This window comes from Struthio camelus, chromosome 24 (assembly GCF_040807025.1).
Source record: "Struthio camelus isolate bStrCam1 chromosome 24, bStrCam1.hap1, whole genome shotgun sequence".
Taxonomy (NCBI): Eukaryota; Metazoa; Chordata; class Aves; order Struthioniformes; family Struthionidae; genus Struthio; species Struthio camelus.
Window position 1 is genome coordinate 4,205,085 of NC_090965.1, and position 22,517 is coordinate 4,227,601.

Here is a 22,517-nt window from a genome sequence, read left to right on the forward strand (position 1 = left end):
GAGTTGTTCTAATTGGCTAGTGCCAAGTCTGCATAGCACAGTTATCTCCAGCCTGTTATGACCCATGTGGTGTTACTCTGATGCAGGCCTGGTAGAATTTTGTTTCCTGTCCTAGGACCAGGTTGCATTAAAGGAGCATTCTTGACATTCACAGCCAAGCAACTCAGAAGTTAGGCAATGCTGTGAGTGAGAGCCTCTTCAGTTCAGAGCACAATCCCACAATTAAAGTCCTGGTTCCTTTTTTCTCTCCCCACAGGACCCCTGCCTTACTAGTGTACAGAATAAGCTAGCCAAATTAGCGTTCAATTGCTATTTTCTCCTTTGTTCAGTGTGTGGCTCCTGACCTGCCTTATTTTCTGCTGTTACTCAGTTCCTGTGTCCGTACTTAGAGGATGCAGGTCTTGCAGGCTCTTCTCGTGGTGGTGATCACATGCGTGCTAGCTTTTTGCATAATTTGCCTAGGGGAATTCCAGTTCCCTGCTCTGTTCGACTCCTCTTACAAACAGGACTGAAAACCCAGGCTTAGCATCCCCTAAGTTTGTGCCCCATTTGAAATGGCTGCTTTTCTCGGCCGAAATTTGGTAGTGAATTTGTTTCAAGCATGGTTGCTGCTGACTGGCAGCAGCTGGGTGCTGCTCCTTGCTTCAGAGCCTCTTGCGAGACGCCCAGGAAAGAGGAACGCATGATGAGCGGTCGCTTATGAAAAGTAGGTGACATGACTAACATTGTACAGGAGCTCTGGCAGAGAGCCAAGGCAGCGCTCAGGGCAGCACTAAGCTATTCTGAAAACTCTTCTTCCTGCCATACCCTGTCTCACTGAGCACTTCCGCTTGTGTGCGCAAGGGTCCTACGTATCACACAGCCGCCCTGACTGAGGCAAGAGGCCACGTGGGAGGAGAGGACCTAACTGTAATAATGCGGTGTTGTAATGCATATGCAGAGGGCGGGGGTGAGCTCTCAAAAGTGACTTCAGTCTTGACGCTAATGGGAGTGACGAGTCCTGTAAGCTTGGTGTTTTGGGTGTTTTCTCTTGCTTTTAGAAGAACTGGGTAACTTTTGGTCTAGAAGTGTGGATGTTCCCACGCAAGTGCAGATGATCAGTTAGCAGCCCGCTTCAGATCACCATCTTATGATTGTCCCTCTAGCAACTGTTTTGCTTCCTGAGGTCATGTTTCAAACATCTATATTTTTAGCTGCCTTAATGCAACTTCCCACTTCTTAAATATTTAACTACCAGATGAGAAAATGGCTCTCCCTAGATCACTCCTCCTGTCTCTAGAATCAGTACTGTGGAGAAGCATTACAGAAGCTTATGCCCAGTTCTTGATTTAATAGCTACAAAGCACAAAAAAACTGTTTGATCATGCAGCAGTATGGATACTTGGGCATATTACTGTCTTGCACATTTCTGCAATTACTCCTATCTGATATTTGGAAATGTTGATAAACAGATAATGCTCTTAAAATATCTTGCTGGTATCACTGCTTTTCCAAAGTTAATGCAGGCACCAGTCTGCAGATACCATAGGTGATTATTGCAGTCTCATAGGCAATTAGCACCCTTTCTGCGTTATCTATTCTGGCGTATTTTGTCTTGCTCCCGCGTGGCAGTTTTGGCCTAAATTCCCTGGCACTCATGATGCTGGGTAAAACCTAGATTATTATTATTTTTTCCTCCTCTATGCTTTCAAGTAAAAGCTTGCAGGGCATTGCTCTCATTTGTATCCTGGTGCTTTCTTGCCATTCCTCTTGAGTAGCATCACCTTGGGATCACGGCTCAAGTTTTAGAAGCAAGCTTTTTCATCTGGAAAAGCCCCTGGTGAAGGCTGGGGGACTGGCTCACTTGGACCAAATGAGCATTCAAATTAATAAAGGTAATAGGCAACATTCCCTCTTCCTGGAGATGCTGCTCTGCCACCTTATTTTCTGCTTTGCTTAATGTCGTCATCTGCCAAAAATCCAGCTAAGCTTAAGGGGGAAAGAGGAAGCAGACTTCTGTGAAGGAAGTGGCTCTCAATATTTAGATGGTTCTCTTAATATTAACCTGTTCTTCGCCTATCCTTCTTGATGCAGGAAGACTGGGCTATAGATGACTAGGTCTGCATGAGCCATCAACCTCTGTGCGAAGAATACATCACTGCTTGCGTCTCCGGACTGACACATGTTCTTTTGATGATCTTTCTTGAAAGTGTCATGTGCCGTGGTTACAAATAGAGACCACCTGGATACCAAACCTGCTCCTGGGCTTGGCTCCCTGGCACAAAGTCTGGAGGCAGGCTTTTGTCTGCTGCTCTCCCTTCAGGCGTTAGTGACAGCCCCTCCCTCCCTCCCTCCCTCCCTCCTGTAGCTCAAGCTGTGGATAGTCTTTCATAATAAATGCTTTGTATGAATCTTTTAGAGCTTTCGGCCATTTTTTGGCCTTGAAAGCACTTATTTTTTTTTTCCCCAGCACTTAAAGGAAATGGACTGAATTGTTAGGAAAATACCGTTCCAGGGCTCATGTGAGCTTGTGGAGGAGGGGAGCTGCATTATTTTCCCCAACTGAATGCTATCCATTTCAGGACATCCTTCTGCCTCTGTCAGCGTTTCCGAGCAGAGCAATGAGAAGTTGGTCCCCTGTCTCAGATCATTTTGAAGTTGACAGGTTTTCTGAGCAGCCGGGAACCGCAAATCCTTGCCCATGTAGGAATTGAACCAGTGCCAGGACTGCCTCAGGATGTCCTGGAAAAGCTTGGAGGGTTTACTAAGACAAACATGAGTTTGGCTTTTCAGTCAGTATTTTTTGTACGCAAACCTTAATTTTCTGGGGTGTAAAACCTTTTTGCAAGCTTTTCTCATGCTTTAACGCCACCTTGCAAAGACAAGTTGGCTTTGTAAACACAGGGATACAAGATGGGGGAGCAAGTGTTGCGACCTCAGCATGTGAAGGAAGTCTGTTGTGGCAAAGGAGATTGTGAAAGGGGATTCAAACTGTGTGGGATGTAGAAAGATTCAGTAAGGTATGTTTTTCAGCTCTTAGACGTTCCTCCAAAATATTGTTCTTTAAGCTCTCCAACCCACTGTGGCAAACTGGGTGAGGTAGTCTGAAGCCATGACCCTCAGACCATACTTTTCCGTTTGTTTTAGGTTCCACTAAATCTCTCCGTGGGAGAGGAACCGGCAGGAGTCTGTGCTGTCTGGGCTTCGGGAGCCTGATTTTGTTGGGTGCTGCCATGTGGGCATGATGGCAGGCAGCAGAAGCCAAGTCAACTGCCTCTGGCAAGCCATGGGCAGCTTGAGGAGGCCGTGTGCTAGATCTGTAGCAGGCCTGCTTTGGCTGGCTCTTCTGGCTCCAAAAAAATCCCCGGTGCCTGGTGTTCCAACTGTTTAGGGGTTTTCATGGGAATCTTGTATTTATTTGTCCTTTGAGCCTCCTTGGAATTAATTTGGCTAAGTGTGTTTTTTCTAAGGGAACTTGCAGATACAGCCTCTGCTTAATCTGATGCACCTTGTTCTGCTAATTGGTATGCAAGTGTTCAAGTGGCACTTTGCAATCCATTTGATGGAGGTTGCCTGAGTCTACTCACTCCTCAGTGGATGCTTAAAAGGACTTAAGGAGGAATTATACCAGTTTCACTGCCCAAACTTCTGATGCTGAAAGCTGGCAGTTGCAGACAGATGCTTTACAGCTTCAGCTTGCACATTTATGATTTAAATGATGCAGGCTAGCCATGTGACCTGTATCAAAGCCAAGCTGTTGAAAGTTGCCAGTTTGGTTTTTAGGTAGTTTCCAGTAGTTTCTGAAAAACCACATCCTAGCACTTGCTGTTAATGCTATTACTTCATTTATTTTCCTTGCTTTTGGGTTTGTAGAGTGTGTGTGTGTGTGGTTTTTTCCCTTCTCTCCAAGAGCATGTTATTGCTAGGGTGGTTGTGGTCTGGTGCCTGGCTAAAACGCATCTCCATCTAGTCTGTGTAGGAGAAGAGAGGAAATAAACCTGTCATCCCACTGAACAGAAGAACGGAGTGAGGGGGTTTGGCCCTTTTGGGGCTAAAACCTCTTGCAGTTATTGGCTTTTTGAGAAAGGCTGTACTCTACAAGGCGAGCACAGGCAGGAGCCTGGAAGGTAGGCTGGATTCTTCTGGGATTCAAAAAATAGGTCAGTGCTCTGCAAACGTCTGCTGGCATTCTTGGCCGAAGGAAATGCCGATGTTGAACGCTGAAGCTGATGGAGGGGTGAGATGTCACTTGCAGTACATTGTCTGCTTGATGTCTAAAGGCAAGTGAAATTTGGGGCTCCTGGCATAGCTTTCGGCTATATGGCAGGGAGTGATTGCAGACTGACAACTGTTCTGTGATAGTCTTTGGGAGAGCAGGATTTATTAAACTAATGTAAAGCTAGTAAATCTCACAGCTGTACAATACTGTGTTGTTTAAAAACGCTCCTGGTACTGACAGGGCCATAGCAGTTAGGGATAACACTGTTGGCAGCTGTGCATGAAGGAGGCTGATGCTTGCTTCCAGTCCCTTCAAAATGGAGTTGGATTAAGTAATCCTCTCTTACTCTGTGAAAGCAGGCCTTCACCTTCCTCTTAACAGCAAAAACGAGCTCAGAGGTGGTGTTGGCTAGAGCAGGGTTTATGACTCTGTTGGAGATGATGTATGCCTCTTCCTTATGTGCCTGAGAGCCGAACTTCAAAGGGAATCTGCTGAAGCTGGAATTAGTTGGGGGGATCTCGGTGGACACGCTGCTGTGATGCTGCAGAGAAACCGATCCCTCCCAGTGGCCTTTAGGGGAACTAGCGTGCTTTGTGTGGCTATCTGGGAGAGGCACGCTGGTGTCCGACAGTCTCCTGGAACAGGAAGGCAGCAGTGCTTCAGGTCGTGTTAAGATTATTAGATTTGCAGCTTTGAAAGTCAGTAACTTTCTTCTGTGTCCTCCGGAAAGCTGGGAGTAAGGTGTCTTTAGTTATTTGTTTGCTGTTGCTGAAGCAGGTAAATGAATCCCCTTGTTTTGAGGGTAGTTCTTTACGCTTAATTCTTTCCGGCTGTTTCATCTAATGTATTCTTGCCCTTTAAAGTGAGCCAAGGGATTTATTACCTTGTGCTTTGATGTGAAAGACCTTGACTACTTTGAATTACCCCAAGAGATACTGGTCTTGGCATGGCTTCCGCATCTGCTGTACCTCTTGTACTATCCTGTTGTTAGACTTTGCTCCCTAACTAGCTAAACTGTACCCAGCATGTGCTGCAAAGTGATATGAGGAGTGTAGAAAAGCCTGGGGTAGATCGGGGGGGGGGGGGTTTGTCTAGTTGCTGCATGCTTGAGGTCTGTACTGTATGAAGAAGATGAATAAATTCCATGGTGACTTTCTTCTGCAATTTATAAAAGATTCATGGCAAGCACGCAGACTAAAAAAAGCACATCTTGTGTTGTCTCTTTTGGTTTAGTTACCTAAATGACTTGGATAGAATATCCCAGCCGACCTATATTCCGACTCAGCAGGATGTTCTGCGGACCAGAGTTAAAACTACAGGCATTGTGGAAACTCACTTCACCTTCAAGGATCTGTACTTCAAGTAAGTGAAGGGCACCACTTGTCCCTGTGGACTGCAGTGGTTTCTTCAGTGCTTGGCGGTGGCAGGTTCCACACCTGCACTGCAAACCTCCTTGCACTGTTTTAACTGTCCTCCTTGCCTCTGTTAAACTCCCTCCCTACTGGCATTGCTCACTGGAGGTACCAGTTTGACTTTTATTTGCCTTCTTCTGTTCTTTTCAGCTGCTTTTATGTTGGAATCACAGACACAGGTACTGACTGCTTGTTTACAGGATCAACAACATACTAAAAGGACACTGACTGGATTTTGAGTTTTGAATTTAACCCCTTCCTTTGAAGTGGAAGATGAGTTTTCCCTGAAGGTCCAGTCTTGGCTCTGGGCTGCATGATGTCCTCCACAAAGCTTTAGATGACTGTGCTGACTTGACACTTGCTGCAGAGCTGGACTGGGGCATGCAGAAGTGTGCTGGGGACGGGGTGCCTTTGTGATGCTGCAGAGGCTGGGACTTGTCTGTCCTCCCTCTCTGCATGCTAAATCCAGTCTCTGAAGGGTTCAGGTATTGAGCCTGGCCTTGGCAGTGTCCCTTAAGTATCACTAATCGAGTTCCCTCTAACCTGTATAGTGGCTGCTAGCGTGCAGTTCAGCAGTCTTCTCCGCTCTTGATCTGCTCATTAGAAAATCCTTGCTTCAGATCCCAAGTGCGCTCCTGATCTAGAGCCTAGAGCCCTGCTTGCTGGGCATTAGTGTCATGTCATGTGGAGGTAGGAAAACGCAGTGCCTGTATCTCGAGTGCGGTGTCTGTATCTTCTTCTATAGCAATATTTTCAAGTATTTGTTGGTCAAGGCCTTTAAGCATTTGTTTACTTATTTTGAGCTTGTATTTGAAAACAGTTTGAAAGAGCTATAGCAAAATCTAAATGTTGCTTATGACACCTGATTTGTTTGCATGCTTTTGCGAAGAGCAGTAGTGTGTTGGCTTCTGAACTGTCTAACTTGTGAATCGCTTAACCAAAAATACCTAGGTGCTTTGCATCAGAGGGCTTTATATAGCTTCTGGTTAGTCCAGGGGAAGCTTGTCTTCCATCATGATGTACTGGGATTAGCGTTTCCAGCTGCAGTGTGCAGCGCTCTTTTCAAAAGCATCATGTCTGACTAATGGACGAGTGAGCTGGAGGTGGCAGGCGTACTCAGTTTAATCAGTTTAACCCTTCGTTTAAAGTGAAATGGTTGAGTGCTCCTAAGTGTGCCTCCCTGTTGCAAAGTAGGGAATTGCCCTTTCCCGAGCCTGCCCGCAGGAATTGATCACGTGCGGAGCTTGAGACGCAAGGCGTCTCATCTCGGCGGGGTTCGCTTCACAGAGGAAAGCGTTAATACATCTTAAGCCCTGAAGCTGCCATCTTTCCTGCAACAGAAGCCTTGATGTTAAATCTCAGACATTAATAATGGGCTGAGGTAGCCTTAGTACAACTGTGGCTTGAATTGGATTAGCTTGGAGAAGCTGAGTTGTAAAGGGTGCTGTTTCTTTCCAGATGTCTCTGCTCTAACAGCAGAGGATAATGGCAAATAATACAAGCTAAGTAAATAGCCTGTAACTTCATGTAGATTTTCATCTTTCCTGCTGTAGTCCACTGGGATAGTTTATCTTAAATAGAAGACTGGAATTAGCTGAGCTGCCCTGCTGGCTCCCTTGTTTGGTGTTATTAAATTGTATTATTTTTGGCCCACACTGGAAAGTTGCTGTCTTGCCTGTCTGTTTGCTCTGATAACAAATCAATGTTTATGATTTTCATAGCTCTGGGATATTGACTTGTATCTGACTTGATTTAGTTAAGTCATGGCTCGTCAGGACAAAGTGGGGAATACGGCTTCTCGACAGAATACTTTGATTGTAACTTTCCAATAAACTTGCAATTTTTTTTCTTGATCAGAAATTCTTTAAGTTTTCTAATTCTTTCTGAAGTCTCTGAATTCAGTGTGTGGTGTTTTTTGTCTGTTTTTGTTTCTTTAACACAACTGTTGCTTAATCTCACCCGTTTTTTTTTCTGGGTCCCGATAGTAGCATTTAGGTAGTATGTTCCAGATAATCCCTTGTCAGACACAGATTTACTTAACTGGAAGAGCTGACAATGAGTAGGTGTCTAGAGTCCAGTCAAGCAAATAGATTGTTGCTGAGGAAACAGGAGGCTGAGAACAAAGGAAGCGTGCCCTGGTGAATCAGCACGCTTCTGGATAGTGATGCAGGTGAACTTCTAGTTCTTCCTGCTGAAATTGTTCTAATGAAAAATGATGATTTCTTTTAATCTAATGGGAGTTCTCCTGACATATGCCGGGCTGGAGGCTTTGAGTTGTTAGCTTTGCTGATGGAAGGCTATGTATCTGTTTTCCTCTATGCCCTGCTTGTTTGAAAGTACTTAAATAGGTGAGCCTTCTCCATCCCCTCTAAACAGGGCGGGTGCCAGGCAGGGAGGTCTCCATAGCCTCTGAGATGGTTCTTCTGCCTCTCCTAGGATGTTTGATGTTGGTGGCCAGCGGTCAGAGCGGAAGAAGTGGATCCACTGCTTTGAAGGTGTGACAGCAATTATCTTCTGTGTGGCCCTCAGCGATTACGACCTTGTCTTGGCCGAGGATGAGGAGATGGTATGTTACTGAGGAGTTACTAATGTCTGGCTGCGTTGCCCTCGGGAGAAGTGAGGTGGAAGCTAGTTAGGCCCCTGCAAGTAGGACAGAGGCTGATGTCTCTCTTGCTTTGTTTGCTTTCTTGGTTCTTTGAAATGCTGTTACGGGGCAATTGTTAATTCTTAAGTGATCTGGCAGGAAAGCTGTAAAGAGTACTTTCTTACAGCAGCCTGCAGTGCCTTGCCCCAGAAACTGATAAGTGTAATGCAGAAATGAGATTTTTCTTAGGGCCTGTTTACAGGAAGGTGTCTAGCGGTGCTGTCACTGCAGCCTGTTCCATTAGGTAGGAGCACCTCCTTGGAGGAACAAACCCATCCAGGGAAAGTTATAGGATGGGGAGCAAACTGACCTCTGCTCAGGGTCATGGCAATGCTCTTCCTGATGAAGTAGCAGCCGTGATGTCTGTGGTACATGTTCAGACACTTCGGTCTGGCTCTTGTAATGAAGCCTGTCTGTTCCTCCACCCCATCTTCCTCCAATAACTTTGGAAGGATGCATCACTGTTTTCACTTTGCTTTTCAGAACCGGATGCATGAGAGTATGAAACTCTTTGACAGCATTTGTAACAACAAATGGTTTACAGACACGTCAATCATTCTCTTCTTGAACAAGAAGGACCTGTTTGAAGAAAAGATTAAGAAAAGCCCCCTAACAATCTGTTATCCGGAGTACACAGGTAAGGTTGGGCTCATGGAACTGCATTTTATTTGTATCACTGGGACCAGGAATGAGTCAGTTAAAGCCTGCATAATCTAAGATAAATTAAAGGCTCGTCTTCCTCCTTATTCCCTTAACTCTGTCCCTTGGACTACATCTTAGGGCTGGCTGTCCAGTGAGTTGATAGTGCTGTTTCTCAGCAAGGATGTGGTCTTGTATGTCTGTGGTTCAGAATGGCATTTGTTCACGTGTTTTATGGCCTGGAATATGAGTAGCAAAGACATTTAACATTTGCACTTAAGCAAACTGGGGTCACTCTGCATTTTGTGCATCTTATTAGGGCGATGCTTTAATTAAACCTCAATTTTTGAGGCTTTGAAACTTATCCAGGTCATGGCTAAGGCACTGGTTCAACCTAGTGTGTCTGTGTTTCAGCAATAGTTTGATTTGCAGCCAGTCCCTGTTGTGGCCTGCGCAGGGATGGTGCTTTCCTAGTCGATGCTTGAGGCATTTAGATTTTTGAAATGGTCCCTCCTTCAAACCTGTTTATTTCTATTGTTTGTCACTCTTCTGATGCCAGCTGCATGTTTCTAGCATGAGGCGTTATTGTTGCCAGTGTACAATGTTCCTTTTTAGATCTCCAAATTGCTTATGGAGGTGTTGATTCCCATCTCTAGGCAGGGAGGCTGCAGTGGGGCGAAGTCGGTGCGCTGCAGAAGTGAATGACTCGTCCAAGGTCATTGGCCAGGCCGGAAGCTGGGAATAGAATTCAGATTTGCGAGAAAGGGTTAATGGTGGATTTGGATTTGTAGCTGGATAAGGCAGATGGTTGCAAGCAGCTTAATATGTACTTAAAAGATCTGTGTCGAAACTCTCTGCTGTGAGCTGCTGGCCGAAGTAAGGGATCTTATCTTTTTCAGGCTCCAACACGTATGAGGAAGCAGCTGCATACATCCAGTGTCAGTTTGAAGATCTGAACCGAAGAAAAGACACCAAGGAGATCTACACACACTTCACCTGTGCCACTGACACTAAGAATGTGCAGTTTGTGTTTGATGCTGTTACAGATGTTATCATTAAAAACAACCTGAAGGAATGTGGACTCTATTGAGGAGGGGTAGGGGAAGAAGGTAAAACTGAGCTGCTTGGCTGTTCGTAAAGTTTAAGCATTGCACACCAGCTCGGTCTGACTTTGCCTTGTACCTCACTAATGCTCAGTGTTCTCTTTTCAGTTTTATGATGTCGCGTTTTGAGAACCAGACTCTTTGCTGCCTCATGGGGACAGCTGCAAGCATGAACAGGACCAGGGAAACGAAAACAGCATGCAGAATCGTTGCATTCTTTAGCACAATCTTCTGTATTAGGGACTTTTTTATTGATATGGGATGTTGAAGTTAGATCAAAATGGAACAACTGTTAGTGTGACTAGATCATCCTGGCATCGTTTGGATGACATACTGTCAAATGTGTACAGCTGTTGTGAAGTTGAGGTGCTGGATTCCAGACCTTCAATATGTAGCTTTCTCTCTTTGGTTAACAAGCCACCACTAGTCTGTTTTTAAGGTTTTTTCCATCAAGAAAACTATAACTTTACTAAATTTTATTTCTTTATTTGCAAACAAATCTTGTTTTAAAAATAAAAACAAACAAAAAAAATCACTTAACTATGCACATGTGACCAGATCATGCAGAAAGTATTCCTCTTAGCAGGAACTCTTTGTTTTTAACACTTGGTATGGTCAGAATTTAATACTTCTGCAACTACTTAAAGGATCCTTAGAGCTCTTATGGTGATAGCTTCGGCTTTTTCTGATGTGTAATTTGTTACCATCCTGCTACAAATACCATAAGGCTTTTGAAAGAAGCTTCTGTAGCAGGATTTAAAAAAGTCTTTTTAGCTTGTGGTTGGGGGTGAACGTGGTTTATACTGATATCCAAATTGACATTTATACTGGCGTGGTAAGCATAAGGCCACCTTCTTGGTGAATGTGTACCTGGGCTGTGTCAGTTGGAGAGATGAAATGCGGAGCTCCAAACTGGATGGAAAATATGTGCTGCTACAGAGCTACTTAATCAGCCACTTGGATTCTAGTACGTTTTTGGTCTAAACCAGTGGGCAATTTTGTAAAGGGTACACCTCGTTCTGCGTTTACCATGGCCTTTTCTGTTCAGAGACTTCTAAACTGTATTGACAGCATGCCTTTACTTTGTATATGTGGTGCCAAATTCCTGTTTGCCATTGTTCTTACTGTAGTAATGTTCATAACCAGTCAGTACATTCCTTTGCTGAACCATTGCATTGAGACTCTTTTCCCAGTTTGTCATGTGTACAGTTTCAATCTGTTATAGTTGTTGGCAGTATTAAAATGGTGAGTAAACAGTTTAGCCTTTTCCCTAGTTTATTCTTAACTCTTCCAGAAATATTCCCCCCCCCCCCCTTCTGTAGACTTTGTCAGCCTGGTTGGAGAAAGAAGGTAGCAGCTTAATGGAGAGTGGGCGTAATTAACGGGACAGGCTAAGGAAGGTTCCTCATGCTTTATAATACGTGACTGTTGGTACTGTGTGTGCAGCCAGTTCTGCTGCTTCCAAAGACTTGGGTTGTGCTGGCACAGATGGAAAACGGCGGACATCCAGTCGTTCATCAGGATTATTGGCCGTTGGTTAGCTTGATACTTATGAATAGCACAAGTCTTATTTCATATTTCAAATAGAAAAATGACTGCTCTGGACTGCAGTTACATGAAGCAGAGGTAACCCATCTTCAAAGACGCTTGCCTTGAAATATAGCACTGCAAGAATGATATATTTCAGGGATGCTTCTAGGTGTTGTCAGTGTCTGCCCCATAGTATTTGTAGAATTTCTAATGTAGGGCTACAGTGCTCAGTAGCTATAGAGAGCATATGCATTCTGGATTTTTTTCCCACGTTGCCTGGAGCTCTATTGACTGTCCAGCAGTTTCCTTTTAGACAGACCTTGAGGCTTTACTTCACCTGCATAGTAATATGTGGAAGAGTTCACCTTGTCCTTTAGAATAAATTCATGCAAAACTTGCATAATGGTGGTATGCATCAGCACAGTGCTTCCTGAGTGTGTATTGGAGTCGCACTAGAGGCGCTGCCTTGTAAGGGGCCGAGCACATTTGTTTTTCTCATTGAGCTGAGAAGGTGCTTTGGCTGCTCTCTGCTCCTAAACAGGATCGCATTTCAGTCAGTGGTGACCTGGCGTGCCTGGCACCTTTGCATCCATCCAGATCTGGTGCTTGGGAAGCCAGTGGTGGCCCTGCTCTGTTCTGCACATGGGCCACTGGTTGATCTCAGCGGGGGATCCATATGTGTGCTGACTGTGGAATGTGGCTCAGGGCAAAGAATGTAAAGTATTCCTTGATCCAAGGTTTTGGACACAAGGGGCTTGGAAACAATCGTGGAGAAAGCGAATGGGCAGTAATGATAGACATCCATTTCAAGCACATTTCTTTATTTTCTTTCTCCTACAGTTAAATGAGCTGTATGTGATTCTCTGCAGTAAACACTGAGAAGATACAAGGCTTCTTGTCTACAATAACAGTACAGGTTTATTTACAAACAGTAAAGAGCAAATACAGCTCTAAATAGCAGAATGAGAATCTTTCAAATAACCATTTCCTCTTTATCTGACCCTGTTCCTCTTCTCTAGGTGCGATGAAGTCTCTAGACCCTAATGCATGTGTTCCTTTTTGCCTGCTGCTGGGACTTTGCACCTCTTGGCAGTGAAGCAACATGACTAGTGGTCTCAGGAGCAGGCAAACCACTGAGCTGGGATCTGTGCCGCTACCTAGGGTGGGGGAACAGGCACAGGGAGAGTGGAGAGAGAACGGGTCTGTACAGAGAAAGGTGGCTACTAGAAATAGGCCCTCAGCTACTTAAGGCTGTTTGGGGGCAGATTGCACAATTGCAGGGATCTCCAGTTGTTAACTTATTTTCCAAGGGAAAATTTTCTGAGGAATTAAGTCTTGAGGCTTATTTACAGCAGGGGGGGAAAAAAAAATTCTCTCTCAAAAGGACTGAGGTTGGTTACCAGGAATTGACTCCTAGATAACTGGGCTTTGTCTCAGCATCCAGCTTCCCCAGAAACTGCCCATTGCAGTCCAGTTAAGCTTTGACGAGTTGGAAGAAAACAGACGTGGCCCTGCAGAGGGGAAGGGCAGGGGCCTTGTCTTTCTCTGGGTCCTGCAGAAGCATTACTTTGGGGTTTTCCTGTGTAATGGTTTATTGCACAGCTACAGCTGTGGCAGGATGGAAGTATCATGGCTCAGTATCTATTCTTCTTCTTGGTGTACCAGGGACTGCGTTCTCCTTGGTGTGGCAAACCCCTCCAGATCATGTTTATTAATACTGATTTTTATGTGTGTTTTGTTTTAGCACTGCAGAGTAGGGTTTTCTTTCCTTGCAAAAAAAAAAAAAGAGGAAATGGCTGTGAAAGAGCAGGAAGTTCAGCTTCAGCCCCTTCCTATTTTGGTCTTGAAAGTATGTGGCGTGGCTGGGTTGATCTTAGAAAAAGTGGGGTCCAAGTAACTTTTTTGCTTAATCCTTTTGACTCTGCTCAGCAGAATGGTGATGCTAAATAGAAGTCATTTTCTCTCCTAGCAGGAAGGAAGAAAGAAGACGTGGTTAAACGCTTTCGGACGAGGCAGTTGAGGTTTTAACTTAATAGCTCTAGCAATCAGAAAGGGTTGTTATAGAGAAGCAAACTTTCATTGCGCAAGATCAGCAATGTAAAAATCCATTGGCTTAAATTGCTACTGCCTGGGTCAAACTAAAAGCCTGAAAGTAGGGTGGTATAAACATTATTATACCTGTTATTCCTTAGCTGATCAACCTCTGCAGCTTTTGCTGCTGCATGTACCATTGGGGGAAAATCCAGGGCCTCCCAAGCTGCTGCCTTGACATGGTATTTATTTTTTTCTGGCTGCTCAAAGTGGGCACTCTCATTTGGAGACTGCTGCATGCTCTGATTAGAAGGCGGTTTTGTTCACAGTGCACAGTGCAGAGCTGAAGTCAGAAGGCTTCCCCCCCCCCCCCCCAATCCTGTTGCAGGCCACTTGTGCCTGCGGGGAAGCTGCCTTCCTGCTTTATTTTTCTTTCTTTTCTATTAATGTTCAGGAACAAGGCAAGCTCCTGAGCTTGCTCACTTTGCTCCCTGAAAAACAAAGTATTGAAGCCAGTGGCTGGAAGCTATTTTGAAAGTGGGGAAGGGGGAAGCAATTCCCCAGTGCTTCTCTGGGGAGTAGGCAAATGCACACTTGGCATGAACCGGTAAGAGAATAAACCCTCGTTAAACCCCCTGTGACTAGCTAAAAGGCCACCTAAAGCAGAACACTGTGGGCAATTCCTGTGCCTCCTCCCCACTGCAGTTGGATATAACTCAAATTACTCCTACTAGCCAAGGCTGTGGAACGGTTTCCTCCACCGGGTTTAAAAACTGCTGTGGGCACACCAGAGTAGCGGAGTGCCAGCGTGGCAACGTTTACCATGTTGTGGCAACACAGGCCCTGAGATAACATGGTCTGCTCTTGCTTGGGTGCATAATTTGGGCTATAATCTGTTGTTTGCATCTCTCTTTGCAAGCAAGGGTGTGAACTGTTTTTTTCTCAGGCTGCTTCAAAAATAATAAACAGTGAGCCCACTCCTGCTTGGGAGACTGCTTGGAAAGGGGGCGGGCAGGAAACCAAAGCAAAGCTTTCGGAGCAGGGAGTGCTAACCTCCCACTGGGGCTAGCAGGATCGCAAACAGTTTGTTCCTTGCCAGTCCCAGCGCCTCCTTGCTGGTGTTGCTTTGCCCCTGGAGAGCTTTCCAGGCTGAGACAGCTCCCAGCAAAGCCTGGGAGACCCATGTTGTGGTAAGGGGGCCCTCCTTGCCCTCAGCAGCAAAACTTGCTGCAGAGCTGGGGCTGGCTGAGGGCTCTGCTGCTCTGTCCTTCCCCCCCCGCCCCAGCTCTTTTTGTGGTTGAAAGAGCTGTTTCTTTGTACCCGAAACCTGGCTCTGCTGCCAGTTGTCTGGAGGGAGTACCTGCCCCGCAGATGTTCAGAAGAGACCACAGTCCTTGAGGTTCTCTTTGATGATGACGTCTGTGACTGCGTCGAACACGAATTTGACGTTCTGCGTGTCTGTGGCACAGGTCATGTGGCTGTAGATTTCTTTCACGTCTTTTCGCATGTTCAGATCAAGGAATTGGGTCTTGATGTAATTTCCTGCATCTTCGAATGTGTTGGGACCTGTGGAGGGAGGGAAATGATTTGGCTGGTAAGATGCTCTGCTTAGGCGGAGTACCCTGCCCCCAGTCTCTCAAAGCTGGGGTACCTGAGCCCCTCTTAAATGCTTGCTTTTATGGGTTAAATCCCTGAAATCTGCCTCAGGAGGAGGAGGAAGGCTGGGAATTGCAGGTACTGAAACACTCGGCTCAAAGGCAGAGACCAGCTAGGGGAAAAAGGCATTTTATCCTGCCTTCAATCCTTCCAAACAGCTTCCAGATGCTGCAGTTAACATGCATCTTCTCCTCCTCTCCCATCTCTAGAGACTTAATTTGATCCTAGCATAATCGGAGCCCGAGACGCCACGTCTGCCTGTCGGCTCCACGTGGCTCCCCGGCGCTTACTGCCAGACTGGAGGTGGCGAGGCACCTTTGATTTCTGGGGGTCGCAGGGAGGAGGTTTCAGCATCTCTGCAGTCACCCCCCAGGCAGAGAGGAGAGGGGAACAAACTGACTCACCGTCGTACTCTGGGAAGCAAATGCTGAGGTGGACTTTCTTGATCTTTTCCTCGAAGAGGTCCTTCTTGTTGAGGAACAGGATAATGGATGTGGCGGCGAAGAACTTGTGGTTGCATATGCTGTTGAAGAGGTGCAGGGACTCGTGCATGCGGTTCTGCAAGCAAACGGACTCGTTGGCACAAAGCCTTCGCCTTCATTTGCTAACAGCTTTTGGCAGGTGCTGCCTGAAGCACGCCTGAACAGCATCTCCCTAGGCCCAAACCTCCTGTTGCCGAGGCAGAGGCTGGCTCGCAGCCAGCTCGTCCCGTGCCACCGCCAACGGCGTGTGCTGTTCGCTGTAAACCAAGCGGGCGCCGGCAGCAGGAGGCGAGAGCAGTGCTCTGCCACGCTCCTGTTCGACACAGCAGCAAAACCGTTGCGGACCGAAAGCCGCTCTGCTTTCTGTCCTCTGCCTGCAGCCCGGGTCTCCCGAGAGGCTAGCATCGCTCGCTTAAGTGAAAAGCCCCAAAGCTCCCTGTTCAAAGGTGTAAAAGCCCCAGATAAACTCCAGTTGGGCTCGAGACAGTGGGCGATGCTAAAGCTGTTAAGCACCTCTAGGCAGCATGGCGCTCTGATCCCCCCCTGTGCCTTCTAGGCCGCTCAGAAATGAAGGCTTAAGTTGATCTTGCTGGGGAAAATATCTGTAGAAACAGCCCACGTTAAGGAAACCTCGTGGCCTCATGTCACAGCTGCTGGGAGATGGTCAGCGAGCGCTTTGAGTTCCTGGCCATACGGGCCGCATCCTGCTGTGGTGCTGCAGGCTTTCCCTTATGGACCATAGGCCTCTGGCATGATGGCAGCTTTGGAAGGGAGTGAGGAAAAGCAATGCTGTGTCTTACGCCAGATGTGCAGTTTCTAATTTGCTACGAGGGAATCCTTGGGAGGAAGAGGCTCCATCCCAGCTGGAAGCTGTAGCCTGACCCAGGGATTTTGCACCCCTCCTGGCAGAGGACCGGCAGGAGCTGGCAGGCTGCGGGGGAGCAGGCGCTCTCCAGGGATGCTCACGCCTTCACCTCTGCCTGGTGGCTGCCTGCCGCGTGCTTTGGAGGTGATGGGGACGTGCTCCGTCCTTCCTCTCCTGTTCGCCTTACGCCTGCTGCCGCTCTGCGGAGAGGTCTCAGGGCGTGTTTGTTCTGCTTTCCGGCTCTCTGCTCTTTAAGCCGCTCTCCCTGCCTCGCGCGCGTTGCTGGGCGAGCCTTCCACGTGAGCACTCCCTCCGCGAGGCTCCGGGGGGGAGCGGGGGCTTCGCTCGGGGCATCGCGTGCTCGGCACGCCTGACGCGCTGCGCTGCCCTTCCCCGCGCTGCCGTTTGCAGGGAGCAATAGCTGCATCTCGTCGCCGGTTTTCTGCCCCGCCGTCACCGATCTGGCAGGCAAGAAGTGCTGCTGCGGGAGGCCTTCCTGGTGCTGCCCCGAGCTGGGCACGGCTCCGCGGTGCCCTTCCTGGAGACGGGAGCTCGTGGTGCTGCAGCCTGCGCCGACCGGCCGTGAGCCGGATCCTGGCCGGAGTGCGTGGCTGGAGCTAGCCTGGGGCTAAACCTGACCACGCCGTGCCAGGGCTGCGCGGGTTCCCACCAGCGCTGGGCGGGCAGCAGCCTGGTTTCTCTCTCCAGAGCAGGATGGTGCTGAGATCCTTCCTCTGGAGGTTGCTGCTTGAAGAGCCAAGCTGCCAGGGTTATCGTGTGCGTTTGACCCTGTTGCCCTGCCAGGGTCAGGTTTTGGTTTGCGTGGGAAGCACCTGGAGTCAGGCCAAAATGCAGACACGGGTGCAAAGGGTGACAACCTGCTTTGCTTTGCCCCTCTGCCCTGGCTCGCTGGGCTTCGGTTTCCAGAGATGCCTCCCAGGTGGTGCTCGCCCGTCCCCCCTGCTTCCTCCCGTCCTGGGGCAGCTCCGCTTCCTTCGGGTTTGCTTGTGCGCTTTTGCTGCACCTGGAAGTTTTCCGCAGTAGGACGGGGGCTCTTGGGAGGAGGTTGCTTTGGGAGCCGCTTTTCCTTTTGGTGCTGGAAGGGCCGGCGTTTTGCTCGCTGCTTCGCCTGGCTTGGGCTCATCGCAGCGCCGCGGATACGCTTCCTGCGCGGAGCTGGCTAGAGCTGCCCTGCCTGCCCTCGGCTCAGGCCCGTCGTTCCTGACCCTTTCCCCTTTCTTCTTCACCCTTTGCGCCTCTGCCTTGCAGTTCATGGGCACCTCTGAAAACGAAGGTGGAAGCGATCCAGCTGGATCACCCGGAGAACAAACCTGTCCTGCTTGCGGCTGTCTGGACGCGGGGCGTTTGGTGCTCCCCCTCTCTAATTCCCCTCCGGGAGCATCCGGCTCCTCTCCCCTGGGCTCGCCGCGGGATGTCCCCGTTACGGTGCGGGGCTGGCCGGCGGGGAGCAGGGCACGCGTGCTCTTTGCTGCCAAGCTCTCGCCAGGCACCTCCTGCCTTGTGACCTACCACTTCGTCGTCCTCCACCAGCACCATGTCGTAGGCGCTCAGCGCCCCGCAGAAGATGATGCAGGTCACCCCTTCGAAGCAGTGGATCCACTTCTTGCGCTCCGATCTCTGTCCTCCTACGTCGAACATCCTGCGGAGGGGACGGGGACGGTGCAGTGACACACCTAGTCCCACCACCCCTGCATGGGCTAACACTGGGGCCACCGTCTCCCTGTCCCTGACCGCATCATGCCTGCAGCGGTCATAGATCACCCCTGACCCAGACGGGGTTGGTGGTCCCCAAAGCATCACGGGGATGTTTGCTGTGTTCATCCTTAACCGCATGCTAGAGGGTCTCTTGGTGCAGGTGATCTGTCCTAGAGCTGTTACAGGATTTCCCCTACACCGTCTCCTCTGTGCCTCTCTGACTGTTCCCACCGTCCACCCCGTGCCATAGTCCCGTCCCCTCCCCAGCAGCTTTTGAGGTGGCCCCAGCTCCGTTGCTTTGGGGTTTTATTCCCTCCAGCTCCAAAAGAGATGTGCAACGACGGAGGAAATGCTCCTCAGACAGCAGGAGTGGCCGGGCTTTCCCTGCGCAGCCCATTTCCCACGACCCACGTGCACAGCGTCACGGGGATTTCTCACCAGCTGCGACGCCGGCCTCGGAGCATCCCCGCTCGCGGTGGGACGTGAAAATCCCTGCCCGCTGGGGCCGGCGTCGCGGAGGGCTCCGCGGGGCGCCCTGCACCCACCTGAAGTTCAGGTCTTTGACGGAGAACTTGGTCTCGATGATCCCCGTGGTCTTCACTCGGGACCGCAGCACGTCCTGCTCGTTGGGGAGGTAGCCGGGGGCTGTGATCCGGTCCAGCTGGTTCAGGTAGCTGGGGGGCAACGGGGTGGGGGGAGATGTGACGGGGTGCTGACGCGAAGCCTTCCCGGCAGCCGGGGGCTGGCACCCCGTTACCAAATTACATGCTGCAAAGGCAGAACGCTCTCCTGGGAGGTCAGAGGGCCGCTGCGGGCGGCGAGACCGCGGGGTATATTTAGTGCATGACGCAGAGCTGGCCTCAGCCCACCCACGGAGCGGGGCCGGGCCGGGCTGTCCCGGGGAGGGGGGGGCGGCCGCGGGGCCGGGCCGGGGACGGAGGGAACAGCGTCACCTGGTTATCGGGCGGCGAGCGAGGAGGGTGTCGATGAGCATCATCGGGAAGCAGCGCCCGGAGGCGGAGGGAGCCGGGCAGAGCCGGCCTGGGGCTGCTTCCCAGAGCAGGTTGGGTGGAAAATCGCCGGGAGCGTTGCGGGGCTGGGGGGGGGGGGGGAGTTACGGCCGTCGGACCCCGGGGGTGACCAGCACTCACTACGCGGCTGAGTCGTTGAGCTGGTACTCGGCGGCCCGGTCGAAGCAGGCTTGCACGCCGCCGTCCTTCCACAGCTTCTTGATGCAGTCGACGAGCTCGGGGGGCATGGTGCCCTCCTCGATGGAGTCGGCCAGGTTGAAGAGCTGCCGGCCGTCGTCCTGCAAGGCAGAGCGCGGGCGCTGCGGGGCTGGCGGCGCCCGTCGTCACCCTGTCCCCGGCAGCCCCCCAGCCAGGACCTGGCCAAGGGACCGAAACGCTCCCCCCCCCCCAACCCGCCCCCACCGGGAATTTCCTTTCCTTGCAGATGCTGCCCTTGGTGGGCAGCACGGAGCCAGCGCGGTCCCCAGCCCTGCTCCGGGGGCTCCTGGTGCCCTCGGCTCTTCGGTCCGGTCCCAGTGGGCCGGGGGTTACTCGAGGGGAGGAGGGACGGGGACGCTGCCCCGGGGCCGGCACTGACCGCTCGCGCCGGCTCGGCGTAGTCGATGCCCAGCGTGGACATGGCGCGGATGATGGCCAGGATGGACTGCAGGATGTTGCCGTAGATGACGGCCTTGAACTCCATGCACTCCTCCGGCGTGTAGCCGTCCTGATGGATGATCCTGGCGGGGTGGAAACGCAGGGCTCAGCCACGGCGGGTGCTTCGCCCCGAGGCCCGGTGTCCCCCCACCCATAGGACTCGGCGGGGGAGCAGGTGCCCACCACCAGCACGGCACCGAGGTGTCCCCCAACGTGGGTGACCTGGGAGGGTCCAACCAGCCCTGCGTCCCCGCCGGGGATTTCAGACCCTCGGGCTCAGCCTGGTCTCCCCCCTCCCCGTCTCAGCGCCCCGACGCGGCGCTGCGGCCCCTACTCACTTCATCTGCTTCACGATGGTGCTCTTGCCCGACTCCCCAGCTCCTACGAAAGAGATGGAGCAGACCTCAGCCCCGGCCGGGGCGGCAGGGATGTGGGGGGCCGTGCCCAGGCCGCAGCCCTGCAGCCCCGATGCCACGGTGATGGGCACCACGCGGGCACCGGAGCTGCTCTCTGCCCCGCTCTACCCTGTCCATCCCCTGCTTCTCCCTTCGTCCAGGCCCACCACCGTGGACGTGGCTCTGCTTCATCATGACCCAACGTCCAACGCGGTCTCCTCCCTGCCTCGCTCGCCCCCGACTCCTCCGTGTCGGCAGCGTCGTGCCCGCGGTTCCCTCTCTCGCTCCCGGAGCCGGACGAGGCTCGGGGTCGCCGGAGGCGGTGGGGACCGTGGGGCAGGATCGGGGCCGCGCGGTGGGGACTCGCCCCATCCCTGGTGGCTCCCGAGCTCCTGCGTCTCCCGCCGGCCGCAGGCACCGCCGGCCATCGCTTGGGTGCTTTAAGCGGCTTAAGCCGAAACAGGAAGCTGCTTAGAATTAGGGTGCTAATCGCCTTGATCCCGGCGGCCCTGCCGTCACCTGGATAAGCCCCCGCTCCCTGCCCCGCTGCGCCCGCGGTGCTCTCCGGGGGGTTACCCCGCGCGTGGGTCCGACCTGCTCGGCTCCGGCCGGGGCTGCGGAGGGGCCTGGGCGGGCCCGGGAGCGGGGACCGACCCGCGGGACCGTCCCCTCGCCGATGCCCCCAGCCCGGCACCTCAGGTGACGCCGAGGGCAGCGAGCTCCTCGAAGAGCCCCTCGAGGTTGGATCGACCCCCTAGAGGTGCCCGGAGCCTCCCCAGGTGGGACCCAGGCGTCCTGGTCTTGCAGCCGCTCGGTTGCCTGTTGTCCCTGCCAAGGGGCTGATGCCACCCCAAGGGACGTCTGACCCACGCGACAATCGCCGGGATAAACACATCAAGCTAACGAGAGCCCAGGAAGGGGCTCGCGTCGGGACGGGGAAAGGCAGGGCGAGAGCAACCGTCCCCCGTGGCCCCGTCCCCTCGCGCTCCTCGTTCATCTCCGGTGGCTCCATCCGCCTGTCGATGGGGTCCGGGATGCGGGGACGGCTCCCCGTGTCCTCCCGGACCCCCCCCACCCATCCCCTCTGCCCTCACCTAGCAGGAGCAGCTTGACCGTCTTCGCCTCCTTGTCCGCGTCCTCCTGGAGCTTCTTCTCCAGCTCCTTGGACCTCTTGGCCATCTCCTTGTCCTCAGCGCTGGCCCCGCTGCCCATGGCCTCGTCTTCGCCGCCAAACTCCTCGAGCTCCTCTAGGTCCCCGGGCTCTTCCAGCTCTTTGCGGGGGGCGGCGCACCCCGGGGGCGGGCGGAGGCAGCCGGGTGGGAACGGGGAGCCCCGAAAGGCCGAGACGGGCGCCGGGGGCCCGGCGGGGCGGCGCGGCGCGGGCTGCAGGTAGCGCTCCCCTCGGTCCTCGCCGGCCGGCTGCCCCCGCGCTCTCTCCCTTAATTCCCCAGGGGTAACCCAATTTCTTGGCCCCGCGGGCTCGGGGGCTTTTTATCTCACCACGTGACCCCCCCCCCGCCCCAGGCTGGGGAATCCAATTAGTCGAGCCCAAGATGGCAAAGATTAGGGCTCGGAAAAGAAAGAGCATCTCGGGGAGGCTGGCGGGGGGTTACGTAAGGGGGCAGGCAGCACCCAGGGGTGGGGGGTGCAGGGGGGGGCGTCCCCCCCGCCTGCTCCGCCAGGGCTCAGGGGGCGCCCGGGGGATGCTCGTGGGTCCGAAATCCCCGGAGCCGCCCCGTGCGCCCCGTCTGACCTTGGGGACATGGCAGCGGGGGGGGGGGGGGGCAGCCCTCTCGCAGGGCCCCCCCCTCCGGGGAGCCGGCGGGTGCTGGCGCAAAGGGGTCCCCCCGCGAGCCCCCTCGCCCTCCTGCGGCTGACGGGTGTCACCAGGAGCTCAGCCTTCCTCCTCCTCCTCCTCGGGCTCAGCACCCTCCCGGGGCTCAGCACCACCTGGCCGGGCTGCCGTGCCCCGGTTGTCGTCCCCGGCGTGCGCGCCCTGGGGACCCATAAAGCCCGACGGATGCTGGTTTGGGGGTTTTACGTTCAGGTCCTGTGACCGCAGCTGGTGGCCGGTCGCGTCCCCGCGCTGGGGCAGCCTCGCCAGCGGCCCGGGGACACGCCGTCCCCACCGCCCCGCCGCAGACAAAGCCCCTTTCTGAGCCGCTAATGAACTTGGCGC

General features: G+C 52.1%; 2 protein-coding genes across 2 annotated transcripts in view; one reads left to right on the plus strand and one right to left on the minus strand.

Moving 5' to 3' along the window:
* GNAI3 (G protein subunit alpha i3) overlaps positions 1 to 11,255 on the plus strand; it is a 32,591-nt gene extending 21,336 nt beyond the window's left edge. The window contains exons 5-9 of the mRNA XM_068918485.1: positions 5,432 to 5,560; positions 8,047 to 8,176; positions 8,738 to 8,891; positions 9,793 to 10,002; positions 10,105 to 11,255. Of these exons, the coding sequence (XP_068774586.1) occupies positions 5,432 to 5,560; positions 8,047 to 8,176; positions 8,738 to 8,891; positions 9,793 to 9,983 (604 nt within the window). The 3' untranslated portion in view covers positions 9,984 to 10,002; positions 10,105 to 11,255. The remainder of the gene's footprint in view (positions 1 to 5,431; positions 5,561 to 8,046; positions 8,177 to 8,737; positions 8,892 to 9,792; positions 10,003 to 10,104) is intronic.
* Positions 11,256 to 12,333: 1,078 nt separating this feature from the next.
* On the minus strand, positions 12,334 to 21,811 carry GNAT2 (G protein subunit alpha transducin 2). Its single transcript, XM_068918486.1, has 9 exons — positions 21,433 to 21,811; positions 20,282 to 20,324; positions 19,885 to 20,026; positions 19,428 to 19,585; positions 18,822 to 18,950; positions 18,091 to 18,220; positions 15,618 to 15,771; positions 14,918 to 15,123; positions 12,334 to 13,491 (listed from the first exon to the last, which is right to left on the minus strand). Exons 1-8 carry the CDS (start codon positions 21,548 to 21,550, stop codon positions 14,933 to 14,935), a joined length of 1,065 nt encoding a protein of 354 aa, XP_068774587.1. The 5' UTR covers positions 21,551 to 21,811; the 3' UTR covers positions 12,334 to 13,491; positions 14,918 to 14,932.
* Between the last annotated feature and the right edge of the window lie 706 nt (positions 21,812 to 22,517).